We start from the raw sequence: 15,546 nt of genomic DNA on the forward strand, positions 1-15,546 counted from the left end.
CTTAAGTAAAGTGTAATTGCACGAATGTCAAACAAATTCTAGCTCTGGATCGTCTTTGTTGTTGTGGTCCCCGCAGAGCAGATACGGGAGTCTAATTAGAGATTCATCTGATGTACCTGTCGACCCGTTTCCCCAAACACACAAATATGCAGAGCTTTGTCCCTATACCCTCCTCTACCATCACTGGAAGGCCCGAGGCAGCAAATTGTCCTCTAACGGCATTCGGCTTTCACATGGCTGAAAGATTTGTCGACAGCACGTCAAATAGTCGCGGTGCTGCAAGGACGGCGGTTTAGGGCTCCACATCAGCATCCTCTCAAACACCTGCCTGTCCCCCATTGCCGGGATGTGAGTTCACAAGTGTATCGGCAAATTGCAGATAAAACGTTATTTTTGAATAATTAGGGGTTCGAGTGGCTTTTTACACTGAGAAAGTTATATGCAAAAATGCCAAATGCCCACAAATGAAGATACACTCCTAAACTCGAATCCCATCACCCAAGAAACTCTGACAATGGCTTTTAATTATTTTCCGTGGTAAATACAGCAACGCTTGCTGGGAGACAATTAGCCCACTATCGAGCTCTTCTTCACACTTCTGATATGCCAGGATGACACGGGGGAACATGCTGTGGAAGAAAAGGTGACTGCTAGACGCCCTTAAAGCACCATCCTCCCCCTGCTGTCCTCGGAACTTGAACACGCTCACACTGTAAATTTAAACCTCATTAGGACGCACTTGCTCTCCCCCTTTTGCGTTCTCACTCTGAGAAACAAAAAAAGGAAAAAGACGGCAGGAATAAGCTCTCTCCGCGTGGAGGCAGGCGCGCGTTCGGATGGGGGGAGCAACGGCGCGCACGCAACACCAAGCACGCGTGCAGATGGACAACTCCGAGGAGGATCACACGGGCGCATCACTCCCGAGCGGGATGGACGGATCTGTCTTTTGCGTTTAGCCTCCGGGGATATCAGCGAGCCTCGCAGGCGCCTCCACGATGAACTGCTCCGCGTTCGCGCCTCGCCGGCCGCAACTTGCCCCCGAGCAGCGGGCGATTCGGGGGATTGCGGAATAAAGTTGCGCGAGAGGCAGGGATCGAGTCGGAGTAGAGAAAAGGACTCATCAGCAGCAGATCTATTTGTCCGGATCACCGAAGAGGAGAGAGGGTTTTTCTTTTGTTTTGTTCTTTGTTTTTTTGTTTGCAGCTCTGGAGCCAGAAAGAGTTGACTTGATTCTCCAGAGCGCATCACCTTGATCACCTTTTGCAAAATCAGGTACGAGCACTTCAAGGACAGTGGAACATTTGCATCATTCATTAACTCTCAAATTCTCAGTTCTAAAAAAAGTAGATGTCAACCCCCCCCCCCCCCCCCCCCCACAATTTTTTTTAATCTGCCAGACGCACTGCTTTGCCTAAAACCAAACTATGTGTCATCTCTCAGTCCGGAAAGAATGAGGTGTCGCTGGGTGAAGCATGAGCCGTCAGAGAATCAGTCATAAGCGGCTGTCTCTGTCTCTGCTATGGGGGGGGGCGGCTCTCGGCCTCTGGCTCTGCTGCTGCTGCTGCCGGACCACCGGGGTCGCTGCCGCCGCGTCCTCCGCCGCCGGACAAGAGGAGGGCGCCGCCGGCTCCCTGGGCTGGCTGCTCTCCGATAAGGGCCCCTTCCAACAGGCCCTGGAGTTCACGGAGGCCGCGGAGAGGTACCAGCAGGGCTACGGTACCAGGTACAAGATCTACAGGTGAGACCGCCGGTCGGCAATTGGGGGAGGGAGGAGGGGGGGGGGGGTCATTTTTTCTCGCCGCGTGAGTGTTTTTGCGCGTTTTCATTTCGCCACACATGCCGCCGCTGTATAATTCCACCGATGAGCACTCAGCCAGAGAGGAACTAATCAGGGAAAGCAGCTGCTGGGAGTGTTTGGGACGAAGACACGCGCGCTCTCACAGGTATCACACCTGCACCGAATTAGCTGCGAGCTGATGAGCACGCCGAAAGAACTACTGTAGCGGTGCCCTTTCGCTCCTGCCTTAAAGTACTCACCATGAAAGCCAATCATCCATGTGAATAGCACCAGGCTGTCGTTTCTTCCTTTTCTCGTGTTTTTCGCTTCAGGGTTTGACATTTGACTACAGGGGTTGACCCGCTGACTGCGTGTGGACACTTACATCCTTTCAGTGACTTCCTGCAGTGTCCCTGAGCTGCACTTCACTGGTGCTGCCTTTGACTAACAGTCGGCACACCCATTCATATGATAATGTTCTATTCGTGCTTTGTTACAACTTAGATGACTAAAATGCTGATAAATGTGTTCGCATACTTGTGCAAATGCAATGCGGTGTTCTGATAGCTACAAAATGGGGGTGTTTATGTTTAGGGGTTTATATCGTGCTGAGAGGAAGACATCCTCTGTCCTTCTCAGTTCTTGTGTCTATTGGGGCAGTTTTCCTTATAACGAATATCATTCAATGGCCAAGTTTCTTTTTCTAAAAGAAACAATTCTGCATCCGTACGTGCATGAATCAACCGGTACGTTACCTCCTCTCGGGAGATCGTTTTCGCTGAGGTGTTTGTCCCTTAGTGACAGCTGCCTCTTTTTTTTTTTTCAACGGACCTGCTGCACAAAAGTCCCAATGGCCCCCTGACACGAGGCTTCTTCTTTACCGTTAGTGAAAATCATTGACAGAGGAGCCGACAGCCCGGACTGTCAGAGGCAGGCCACCATCTGCTGGCTGACGTCTCACCGCTCCAGGGTCTTCTACCCAGAAGCGGTCGATCCTGCAACCCGTAAGCTGCCTGATCACATTTCTAACCCAAGGGCTGTTTTAAGGATTAGGGATTAAGGATTTAAACTAAGAATCCAAAACGAGGAAGAAGAAGAAGAAAAAAAACCTCCAGTAACAAGGTGAAAACTGACAACAGAGCAAATTTGAACCCGTTTCTGGTGAATTTGCGCGTTATGGACCATCATTTTTTGTGCAGGTGAAAGAATACATTGCGGTGACACAAACAGCATTTATTTTTAGAAATGTGTACAACTTATTTCCCCAGAGTTGCTGTTCAGCATTATTCTATGTGCTCTTAAATAGCCCAGAGGCTGAACTGCGTGTGGAGCCCCGGTGATCTCTGTAATAACTGAACCAGAGTAGCTGTCAGTCAAGCAGCAGCATTTAAGCAGTCGATTTGCTCCTTACTGCTTCTTTTTACACTTTCTCTCCAAGGGTTTGCTTTCATCACAATCGATTGCTTGCAGTACATACAGTAAGCATCCATTTAGAAAGCGCAGTCCTACAGCAAACACCCCTGTAGTCGGCCCGTGTAGGTGCATGCTGACGGAATATCTTTAGCCTGAAGCCGCAGCTGGAACCACGACACCCATCTGTCCACCAGGGATGGACTCTCAACCGGTTATGATGATTGGCTGTAACGACGCGCTCCACACTGCCCCAGTTGCCCAATTATTTTGCTGCCGATCATTTTTCTCGTGACAGTGATTAGATTGCGTCCCCAGAAGGGAGGGAGGTACGCAGAGGCAGCAAGCATTACGGTGGGTGAGGAAGACATTAACTGATGCCGTGCAGGGCGGGAGCACAGGGAGTAGCGGCCGTATCTCCGTGACGCTTTGTGAATAACTAGCGTTCATCGAGACTCGTGTCCAAAGGGCACAAGATAACAAATAATGGCAGCTGATAATGTGGAGCTTTATTTTGTTTTTTTCTGTTGCTGTGGGAGTTGCAGCAATGCATGTCAATAAGTTGTGCTTTATCCATGCAGTTGTTATTTAAAGCGCAGAGGTTGTTCAGAGAACATTGACAGACAAAAATCCCCAAACAAGATGGAAATACTGTGGAAAACCTCAGCTAATTTGGGAAAGACAACATTTGCCAAATGACCTTGTAGCTGTGACAGGTCGTCCTACACAGGAGATCCCTCAAACCTGAATAAGCATTAAAAACTGGACAACAATAGTCTTAATTGCGTATACTTAAGATTACATTACTAAATCATTGTGCCAAATATCCAGCTTCAATCAGTTAACTCATCCAGCAGCTCACTAATTGACACAAACGTTTTTTCTTTAATTCATAAATAAAATAAACAAATGCTAAGCTAACTGGCTATTAGCAGGAGCTCCATACTTATTGTGCAGATGTGTGGTATCAATCTACTCACGGAACAAGAAAAAAACCCAATAAGGGCCCAAAGGATCCATCACATCACGTGTGGTAATGCATCGTGTGCAGTCAGTATACTGTGCGGCACCATGTAGGCTCTCAGAGTATGTGACACACATTCACCCAAGGCTTCTCTGTCTACATAATTGTTAAACAGCCGCCCGGGGCTTTACACACCAGTAAAGGCCGAAAACAAAGTGAGCAAATGTCTCTGTGCATTTGTGTGTGTGTTGTTGTGTCTCCAGGGAGTTTGGTCGATGGAAGGTCAACAGCCTGGCGGTGGAGAAGAGGGATGGTTTAGGTGGCAGCGGCGGCCTGGCTCTGCCCCTCGACCCCGACTTCACTCACACCATCCGCCAGCTGGGGAGGCGGCCAACCCTCCAGACGATTACAGAGAGTCTAATCAAAAAATATGGCACCCACCTCCTCCTCTCTGCCACTCTGGGAGGTACAGTGGAGTACGCAGAGCTTCAAAGGCAGCCGCACGCGCACAGCTTCCAATGTGATTTTTGTTTTCCCAGCACATGGGGCACCGAATTTAACGTGTCTTCTGGCTTTTGGCTCCTTAAAAAATAATCGAATTGGTATGCTTTAGTGAAAAGCTATTTTGTTTGGTTGTCTAAATAGGGTATTTCCCTAAATTGAGCTTCACCACCTTGTTCTCATCTGTATGAAATTGGCTTATCGTTTCTGTATCTCATAAATAACTTTAACAAATAATACTTTGTCAATAGGATGCGGGATTTAAGAAGTTTCTACCAAAAAACCAAACAAACAAACTTTTGAAGTAGTTACCCAAATGCAAATTTAGTTGAAAACGGCTACTGGCGATGATCCTTGAAATCTAAGAATTATTTAATGTTTAGTGGTTCTTCCCATTAATGCAGGATCCAGCCAAACTTTTAAACGGACCCCACGGAGGTCGAAATCTCAGAACTGAAGGCAAAAAAATGTTTTCGCAGTTTCAACATTTCATACCAGAATTCACCAATCTCTCAGACTGCAACTCATCTCAAGAAAGACAAATCGCCTCCACTGAGAATGGACTGCAGATTGAATACAACACAGGAATGTTTAATAACAGAGTGAAACTCTATTGCATACAAAACCACAAAGTCATGTTTTGTGGGACTTGGTATTTAAATTGGAGGCCACTGTTCTAATCAGCTGATAAAGAATGTCGTCCTGTCGATACAGCCTCGGATCAGAATGGCTTTTCATGGGACTCATTTCTGATCTGTTGCTGTTATTGATCGAGGTTTGATTTGCCCTCAGGCTCCTAAGCTACTCGCTGCAGGATAGCAAACAGTGGCTGTCATGCTTTTCAACGAACCATGTTCATTGCTGGAAGAAAGCAGGAGAGAGACAGCACGGTCCTGTCCACTGTCCAAACGTCAATGTTGTATACTTCAAACGAGGACTACGATTTTATTTGATATGACTACGATATTACTGAATATTTTGGTTTTGCTGAAAAAAAGAACTCTTCAGCTGACAACTTTCACACGGTCCTCATTCGATATAAACGTACCTGCTAGCGGCCGTTGCTATTTACGTAATCACTTTACATCCTTCTCTTCAATACATTACAAAGCATCGCAAGAACAGATGCTCCTCATATGGAGTGATGCTCTGTAAGTGTGGCGAGGGACCATTCAGAGTAAAGAGAGGATTTAATGAAGTTTAGGTTTTCTAATAGCACACTCATTCAAACTGCACTCAACTTCACTGACGGACATTCTTTTGACTGAGAGCCCAGACATCGGCTGTACTTTCCTGGTAACTGGTATCCCAGCCTTTTAGACAAAATAATTGGGCTTATTAATGTTGGCTATATAGGTCAGTGTGAACATATCACGCTATTGATTTGAGCTGCAATGAAATGTAATAACACAGCTGAATGTAGCAATTTCAAAGAATTTCTCTGGGGAAAACACACACTGTGAGTTCCATTGAGAAACGTGGGTAAATCAACTATTGCAATAGAAGCGCGGTGGATGAGGCAGTTTGAGGGAAAAAATCGTCAAAAACAACCTCATCTATCACAAAAGTCCAGGGGGCCAGATGCAACGCACTCAAAACGTGTGTACTCACAAAGACACAAAATGTGCAAATGCTTTCCTTTCATCATCTGGATTCTTTTCCATAGATTTCAATCATCGTGGAATTGGTGCAAATAAGCCCCAATTTCCAGTCCCGCGGTTTGCCGATAACTGGATGTGGAAGCGTCCCTGAAACAATCTATTTGTCTAACGATAGTTGCCGCTCCACCGCTCGTCAAGACCCGTCGATGAGAAGCAGGGCGCCGTTACCAATGGCGAAGCGTCTGTGAAGTAGTCCGACAGCACCACGGCGGCTGTCACGCCACACGGCTTGTAGCCATTTGTGGCGCCCGTCCTAATTCAGCACGAGGACCCGTGAACCACCTCAATCATCGTTATTAAACGTTAGAAAGATGATCAATGAATAATTCATGGGGATCAATTTGAACCAGACTTTACAAAGCGCTTCATAATTCAGGATATAACTGAAAGATCATTACCAGTGAATTAATTACTCGTATGAATATAAATGATGACAAATTCATCGATTGCACAATCAGAGAAACAACCATGAAAACTCTCCCCTTGTGTTTCACATCCACCATAAGAAAGCTTCCCCTTGTGTCTTTGCACATACTGTTTGGACATCTGGTCCCCGCATCTCCTTTAACAGTTTAAGTTGGTGTGAAAAGGCGTATAGTTTGGTTTTCCTGCTGCTTTTTATGTGCATGTTAAAATTGTAATCTGTTTTTTTTTTTGTGTATTGAATGTACTTGTCACCCACAGAAGACCTGAGATCTGTTGTATTTGTAATGCCATTTTTAATAGTGTAATTAAGATAATTAAAACAATTAGAGTAGGATGCTTAATGATCTTGGATAATCTCTTTGTTCCCGAGAAGTTCAACCGATAGAGAAACCTTGTCTGTACTTTTCCTTCCAATCATCCAATCTGTCAGTTCCCTCAGAGCCCTTTATCACCGCTTTTGAGTCTGAAAAGATACTAATGAAAGGTGATTAGCGCTGCTCTGTCAGAGCTAATGAAGCTCCTCTTTCCCCTCCCTCGCTTTCTTACCAGGGGAAGAGTCTTTGACCATATTTGTGGACAAAAGGAAGCTCAGCCAGGAGTCTTCGCCTGCGGGGGCCGATGGCGGCCGCGGCGCCGACAGGAACTCAAACGCCACGGGGACGGTGACCCTGGAGGCCCTCCACCAGCTGGCCGCCTCCTACTTCACCGACAGAGAGAGCACCCTGCGCAGGCTGCACCACCTCCAGATTGCATCCACTGCCATACGGGTATGTGGAAGTCACGTGGCAGCTGTGCAGCTTTTGTGGCTCCGGGTTGGTAAACCGCCATCAGCCACGCGTGGGAACAGCGAAATATAAAGCATCGGGGTGGACTGAATCGGTTTTGGGTTTGAGCTGCTGAACCTTTGAATGAGTTATTCAGTTGTCAGGGGAGATCATCCGGCTGTAAGTGCACACACAGATCACTAGACAACAATCGACCCAGCACGAGTCAATGTAGCACCGTTAAAATACTGGGCTGCTTTAAGTATGCACAGAAATGGCCCCAAAACATGTTTTGTTAAAAAGTATTACCTCCATGAATCTGGGGGCGGCCAGTACTCAGTGACGTCACTGCTGTAGTTATATCAACGAGAGAGCAAAGTAAAATACACATTTTGTTAGATGACTGTTTATGCTCTCTAAAGAACTCAAACCGACCCCCTAACAATGTTGTATCATTATGTCCATTATCTCATCTCCGTCAGTGAGTAATCAGTCACTCACTTTTAACCAGGCCTCAGTAGGCAGTGGCCACTAATGATAACACAGCTGAGTGCATCTGCTCCACCCAGATTCTCCTCCTCCACCCAGAGACACGAGACACGAGTGCTGCACTTCGCTGCCACGCAGCCAGACGGCTCGGGGAGTTTAACTTAACTTTAACTCGCCTGTATAAATTGTACAATTACTTTAAGCCCATTATTTGTAAGACGTTACACCGTCACTAGTTTCTGTCACTGAAGAAGGTTATTTTAATATTGTTCGTAGTTTCATCTGTATGGATTTATATTTAACAAACAAATTCATTTGGATTTGAACCTATTATGAAAATGAACTAGTAACCATACTTAATAAAAATTCACTTTTAATTCCACTAATATGTGTTTTTAATATTTCTGTCTATTTAAAAAGTATCATTGGGTTTCTAGCCAAACGGTTCCTGGATTAGCGTGTATTTTCATTATAAATGTTATTAAAATAAATTGAATCAAGCTCAACATTCCTCTCAGAGGAAGGAAGATAAAGTAAACGAGCCGAAAATAGTTAAGCTGAAGAGCAGTTTAAATTCATGACTCTGCAGATAACATAAACCAACAAACTTTAATTCCCACTTTTTTTTAATCAGGTAGGATTAAGAGCAAATGCTTATTTACAGAATTGCCCTGACACCAGCCGATCTCACCTGTTGTAGCTCCGGGGGGGGGGGGGGGGGGGGGGGGGGCAGCAAATCTCTCTCGCCTGTTTTTCACTATTTGGAGTGCAGTTTATCGGCACATAAATGTGTGCCAGAGGAACTGTGGGGGATTTGATTTGCATCGGACTCGTGAATTCATTTTGAAAAACCTTTTTGTAAGATGGTCAAACGTGTCTTTTCTTATCCCCCATTACGTACTAATGACGGTTTTAAGGCAGCGGAAAGAAAAAGATCTCACAGCCGCCTCGAAATCTTTAAAGAGCGGAGGACGGCAGCGGCGGTGCGTCCTGTCCTCCGAAACAACAATCATCCGTTTTAACGGATCTGAAGTGGCCATTAGAGTGCACTCATTAATCAGCCAGAGGGGCAAACATAGAGGCTAAAGTGAGTAGCCACTGATGAAGACAAGCTGCCCTCCCCCCCATCCTCCCCCATCTCTCCTCCCCTGCAAAAGTGAGAACACGTTCCTACAGTTATGCATCAGCTTGATGGATTAGAAATATCATTCCATTAATTTCCAGCCCGGCTTACTTCCATTCATTTGCTACTTTTCAGTGTGTGTGTGTGGAATTCAGTTCGACTAAAGATCAGTTCCAGAGAAAGCGAGTGAGGGAGATGAATACCACATTTTATGAGGGATGTAACCCATTACCTGCGACGATAAATGGTCATTCATTAAAATTACACACGGTATTGAGGGTTCAGAGAGAAAAAGGAGAGATCCTGGTCATAAACTTATGCTAATACGCAGTAAATTATGCGTTTTGGTATTTCAGGGCGTCGGATTTTCGAAGTTCAACATCTAGACAAATCAGTGTTACAAATGAGCAGAAGGGTGAATCATTTTCAGGTTTTCCAGTCAAAAGGAAGTTTATTTATCCTCGAGGTCCAGAGCAAATCTCTCTTAGAAAGCTTTAGATCCTTCCAATATCACTTCAGTGACTCACTGCATTCAAAAGTCAGCTGAGGCATGAAAGGCCTTTGAGGATATATTGCGTGTTCTTTTTGGCCGTCTATATTTGAAAATACAGGAGTAAGATTAGTCGATACAGACGGGTCATTTCAAAGAAGGGGGGCAGATGAAAAAACCACAACTCGTATACAAAAGACTCACATTCTCTGAAACGTCTCGCAGGTAACAGAAACCAGAACCGGGCCGCTTGGATGCAGCAACTATGACAATCTGGACACGGTCAGCTCCGTGCTGGTTCACAGCCCGGAAAACAAGGTTCAACTACAAGGTAAGTTGTAGTTTGGTGTTAGCCTGTAGCAGCCATGACAAATGGGACCTCTGTCTGCCAGAAACAAAAAAGATGTAGCATGACTAAAACATGACAAGGTCGAGGTGGACGATACGTCAGCGGAGCCGCCGCTGCTTTCCGGTGTCTTAGCAACAGCAAAAGCTATTCTCTTCAGCAGGTTTTAAAAAGGCACTGGCACCTGATGCCGTAGATCGGATCGTGTGTCTGATGAAAAGACAGTTAGTGTGGTTCCAGGGTGTCATCACCATCTGGCAGTAGAATCTATTCCTTTGGTCAAACCGAGAAGATTTGGATGATCGTCGACGGTGAGTCGGACGTGACATTAATCATCTCAGCAAGAAGGTGACAGGTACATTTAATGTAAACCATTGCTTTAAAGGATTCATAAGACATTCTTCTATATCTTTGCTCACATCAACAAATTGAATCATACAGCCAGAACCCACAATGTACTATTATTTCTCTTAATTCAATCAAATTTCTTGATTGAGGCGTTCAGCTCCAAGCTCATTGTTTACTGCTTAAGGCTTAAGTATATAAAAGCGGGTCACAACACACACACACACACACACACACACACACATTTCCTTCCCTTTCTTTATTTTCTTTTGCAAAACACAGCTAGGCATTTTGGCTAATAGTAAACAGTCACCTAGTGTGTCGGTTCCAGACTGTTTTATACGGTGGATTATCACATATTTGGTGCATTAGTGAGTATTTATGTATTTATGACAGCACGACCGGAGTGTGTGTGGGATTGAGTCAAAATGAACTACAGTGTGTGTGTGTGTGTGTGTGTGTGCGTTTGTGTGTATGTGTTCATGGTAATCACACTAAATTTCAACCAGTGCAATGATGCGGCTCATTTACACATTTTAAATAGCTTAAAGAGTAAGTGCTAAGCCAAATTACATGACTGCCCTGAGATGAAGCACTTCAATGATATGTTAATATTTACATTCACAGCATTTCGTATTTCAAGGCCAATTCTGAGAGCAGTGAAGTGTTTTGGACTAATGTGAGTAATGAAACGAATGTAGATGCCTTTCTATCGGACCTTGGCTCATTTATGGTTTGACGAACAGAAAACCCATCAATCCCTGAAATAAATGAAAGCCTTATTCCTTCCTTTCTTTTTACCTCCCACAGGGCTGCAGGTCGTCCTACCCGGCTACTTGCGGAGCCGCTTCATTCAGGCGTCTCTCAACTACGTGGGCTGTAAATCCGAGGGCCAGTTTGTGTGCCGCAGCGGCGACTGCTGGTGCGAGTGCAGCGTGGACTTCCCTCTGTGCAACTGTCCCCTTTCTGACCTGCAAACTCTTGAGAGCAACCTGCTGCGCATCAGAGACACCTGGAGGATGACAAACCAGGAGTTTGAGGAATCCGGTGAGTCAGGGGAATTTAATTCACTGTGACAAAAACAGCTCCTGAAAATGTCAGCTTGAGTGGTGCCTTCAAAAAAGTCACTTGTGGAACATTGGCTTTTAAAACTCGCAGAATGCTGATACTTTGGGACGTGGGTTATTTTATCACAACATTTAAACTTCAAAATAAGCGCTTCAAGGAACAGAAAGCCATGTGTCGGGGTGGTTCTGAAAGCATGCTGGGTTGTCAAACACCGCAAGCTGCCAGACGCTGAATCAAGAGACCTGTCACTCATGGCCTCAAATCAAATGAGGCTTCTGGTCCCCTTCAGAGGCTCAGGGCTGCTCAAATCTGTTTTTAAAGTGCTGTGAAGAATCACATAAAAAAACGTAATGACAATTCAGGATTGTTTGCTTTATGGGAAAACTAATACCTCTCATAACTACGGTTAATTAAAAACACGTGATATCTGGTTTGTTTAACCTGTAAGAAGTTCAGTAGATAAATTATATAAGGAAACCTAAGGATAAGGGTTGTTTTATCCTATAGGAGTCTTTATGCTAAGCTAAACAACTGGTGGTTGCAGCTTCGTGTATATTCATGCGACATAAAAGGACTAAAGGAGTGTTAAAAATGAATAAGGTTTATTCAATAAAAAGGCCAAGTAAGTCGAAGTCCTACTTTTTAATCTAATTTTCTGTATTATTGCACTCTATTTTCAGACATTGCTGTAATTATCATAAACACCCACGAGATTAGTAGCAAGTTTCCCAGAACTCAAGTTTGTGGTTTGCGACATAAATCAGGAGAAAGATTCTTCTGACAGAGAAGTTTATCCAACAATCAATCAATTATTGATGTTTGATGAATGTGACAGCTGCGTCGCGGATAAAAAAACAGAAAGTTTGCGTGACGTTTGACGCCAGCGTTACGATGGCAAGCCGCCTTACTTCCACGGTGTTGAAGGCGGCAGCCGCAATTGTGCATAAAGTGTCACTCATCTCTAATTAGGGACTACTTGCTTTGAAGGTGTGCGGTGCTCCATACTGGCGATAGGAGGGAAACGTGTATCCTTTCGCTGAGACAAAATATGAAAGGAGTTTGTGGTTTGATATGCTCATGAAATCAGCATTCCCTTCCTCCGAAGAAAGTAATAAAAAAACAGAACATGCTTTCTTGGCATGTTGCGGCTGTTATTTCTCCTCTGTTTGCTTTTCTGGGACAAACAATGAGAAGAAGACAGTTTATTATTATTCTTTCAGGGATATTGTTACCCTGAGGCTCGTAGCCGTAGGCACAGTTTATTTATTCATGTTTTTGTTTTGTTTTTCCTACCAGAGGAGTTCCAAAGCTTTGTTGAGAAACTGCCAACCCATTACGCTGTGAACACATCTGTCGTGGAACACATGTGGAGGACGGACGCCAGCGTGCTCCAGCGCTACAGGCAGCTGGAGACCAGTGGCAACCAGCTTTTCTCTAAAGCTCACCGCACCGTTAACAGGCTCTTCAGCCTCAGCAAGAGGTGCCGAAAGCAGCCCCAAATAGTCCTGCAGAGGACGAGGTAAGAGCCAAAAGGAGAACAAGGGAGGGGGGCTATTTATACCGCTGCCTTTTCCGCCAAGGTGCTCCCCAAAACTTATAATTATGAAAAGGATTTACGTATGCGCCAGGTGCTCGCAGAGAGCAGCGGAGCAGGACGTTACTTATTAGACGGCGCTGAAGGAAATGTAGTTGTGGAGTGAGGTGAAAAGTGCTGACAGGAGCGGAGCTGCTCCTCCGTTCCCCCGGGGGGGGGAGAGACAGGCGGGATCATGTCTGCAGGTTTAAACTGCACTCCAATCAATACAGCATTTCATAAAAGTCTCCTCTTTATTTCCATTGGTTTTAACGGGACGACATCCCAGAATTAAAGCTGCTGTGGCCGGTAATACTTGACGACTTTGGCTGTATTTATCACTGTATTGTTTTCACTATAACAGCTGCTGTTTCAGATGCAGTGGCACCTGGATAATCCATTCCTGCAGCCTATCGGAGACCGACGTGGTCATAACTTCACTCAGATTTATTCGTCTCTCATGAACACTCTGTGTTTATAGTTATTTCTGGAAGGGAAATTAACTAAATGACACAATACATCAGCTCACTAGTCAATCGCCTGCACGGCTTCCTCACTCCACAGTCCAATTACACATCTTTGTCACAACGCCTCTGCTTGTAACGTAAAGAAGTCAATAGTGGTTTAGGGTTACTGGGTAAATCAGTTTTTGTGGCCCTCTTAAACTGAATGTTTGTGTGTTTTATTGGTCTGCTTTTTTACATTGTTAGCTTTTTTTACATTGTAATCGTTTTAATGACATTGTGCTGTATTTGCTGTAAAAAGTAGTATAAACCTCAGGCGAAAAAGCCACAAGACAATAAGAGTACGCATGAATCGTATGCGCATCTGTCTGTATGTTTTGTTGTCACCACCAATCTGCGCCACAGCAAGGAAGTTCAATGAGTTAAAATATTCATTTTGTTAGGATTCTGCTTCCGCAGCTTGAGCTGAATCAGAGTTTGCCTCTAATTGTTTTCTGCGGCACAGTGACATATATGAATTCGATGTTTTGTGTTTGTCTCCCCTTCAGGCCGCTACACTTTTGGTTGAGCTACGCCCTCTCCATTTTATACTGCAGCGAGAACAACCAGGTTGGTGTTTATAGTGACGAGAGCCGCAGCTGCTCCTGCCCCTACAACCACCCGCCTTGCCAGGGCCTCATTCCCTGCTCTGTGGGCGACGGCGCCCGCTGCACCTCCTGTTCCGCGGAGAACAGGACACGGTGCTCCAGCTGCAACCTCGGCTTCACCCTCACCCAGGGGGCCTGCCGGCCCGCCGTGCCCGACCCCACGGAGCCCTACCTGGGCCTGGAGAGCGACCGAGACCTGCAGGACCTGGAGCTGCGCTACCTGCTCCAGCGGCGAGACCCCCGCATCGCTCTGCACGGGGTCTTTGTCAGCAATGACGTGCGCGTTAACACTTGGTTTGACCCCTCCTGGAGGAAGAGGATGCTGCTCACCCTTAAGAGCAACCGGGTGAAGTCCAACCGCGTCCATATGCTCGTTGGACTCGCCCTCCAGTTTTGCCTCACCAGGAACAGCACTCTGGAGCCGGCGTTGTCTCTGTTCGTGAATCCGTTCGGGGGCAGCCACTCGGAGAGCTGGACCATGCCTCTGGGTCAGCACGGATACCCTGACTGGGAGCGGACCAAGCTGGATATCCCTTTGGACTGCTATAATTGGACTTTGACTCTCGGAAACAGATGGAAGAGCTTTTTTGAGACGGTTCATTTCTACCTGAGGAGTCGTATCAAGGATCCTGCGGGAGTGACGGGAGGCAACAGGAACGCGACGGTGTACTATGAGCCTCTGGAGGCGACGGAGCCGTCCAACAACATCGGCTACATGAAAGTGAACAGCATGCAGCTGTTCGGATACAGCGTGCACTTTGACCCCGAGGCCATCCAGGACCTGATTCTGCAGATAGACTACCCGTACACGCAGGGATCCCAGGACTCGGCCCTGCTGCAGCTGGTGGAGCTGCGCTACAGGGTTAACCGCCTCTCTCCTCCCGGGGCCCCACACGTGGATCTGTTCGCATGTCTGCTCCGCCACAGACTCAAACTGTCCAGTGCAGACGTGACCAGGATACTCACGGCCCTGCAGGCTTTCAGCGCCAGACAACCCAACCACGAGGAGTACGAGGCAAATAAACTGTGTAGTTAGTCAATGGCCGCTTTGATGTTTTGTACTATTTCCTATCCACAGACAGACCTGTGTCCTTTGTCAGCTGGATCCCTCGGTGTCAAGTGTGTGATTTGTTGTTCAAGGATGTGTTGTGCATACACTTATGTGCAATTAAATTGGATGTTTCCGTAATTTCAGTGTAGTTTTGTGAATTAAAACCCCCTGAAAACGTTTCAATATAGCAGGAAACATTTGTGAGCTAGTAAGCAACAATCAAGCACAAAACACCCACAGCCACCATTTATTAACAGTTAAACAGTGTTGTTTTGCCCCATCTGGACCCTCGTAACACAAGGCCCCCATTCTCCATTGAGGGAATAGCCTCAGCACAGATTACTAAGTGTATGGTGAGAGAAGGGAGCGCCGGAGCAGCCTGCCTCTGTTCCTCTGGCGTCCCCGTCCGCCATTCACACTTACTGTGATAGATGAGCTGGAGCCCCC

The 15,546-nt window shown here is 46.0% G+C and overlaps 1 protein-coding gene across 1 annotated transcript; it reads left to right on the forward strand.

Moving 5' to 3' along the window:
* The first annotated feature begins 794 nt into the window (after positions 1–794).
* On the forward strand, positions 795–15,237 carry LOC120816173 (BMP/retinoic acid-inducible neural-specific protein 3). Its single transcript, XM_040171587.2, has 8 exons — positions 795–1,272; positions 1,441–1,738; positions 4,415–4,617; positions 7,289–7,506; positions 9,831–9,936; positions 11,107–11,343; positions 12,661–12,883; positions 13,950–15,237. Exons 2-8 carry the CDS (start codon positions 1,473–1,475, stop codon positions 15,082–15,084), a joined length of 2,388 nt encoding a protein of 795 aa, XP_040027521.2. The 5' UTR covers positions 795–1,272; positions 1,441–1,472; the 3' UTR covers positions 15,085–15,237.
* The last annotated feature ends 309 nt before the right edge of the window (positions 15,238–15,546 follow it).

Source organism: Gasterosteus aculeatus, chromosome 3 (assembly GCF_964276395.1).
Source record: "Gasterosteus aculeatus chromosome 3, fGasAcu3.hap1.1, whole genome shotgun sequence".
NCBI lineage: Eukaryota > Metazoa > Chordata > Actinopteri > Perciformes > Gasterosteidae > Gasterosteus > Gasterosteus aculeatus.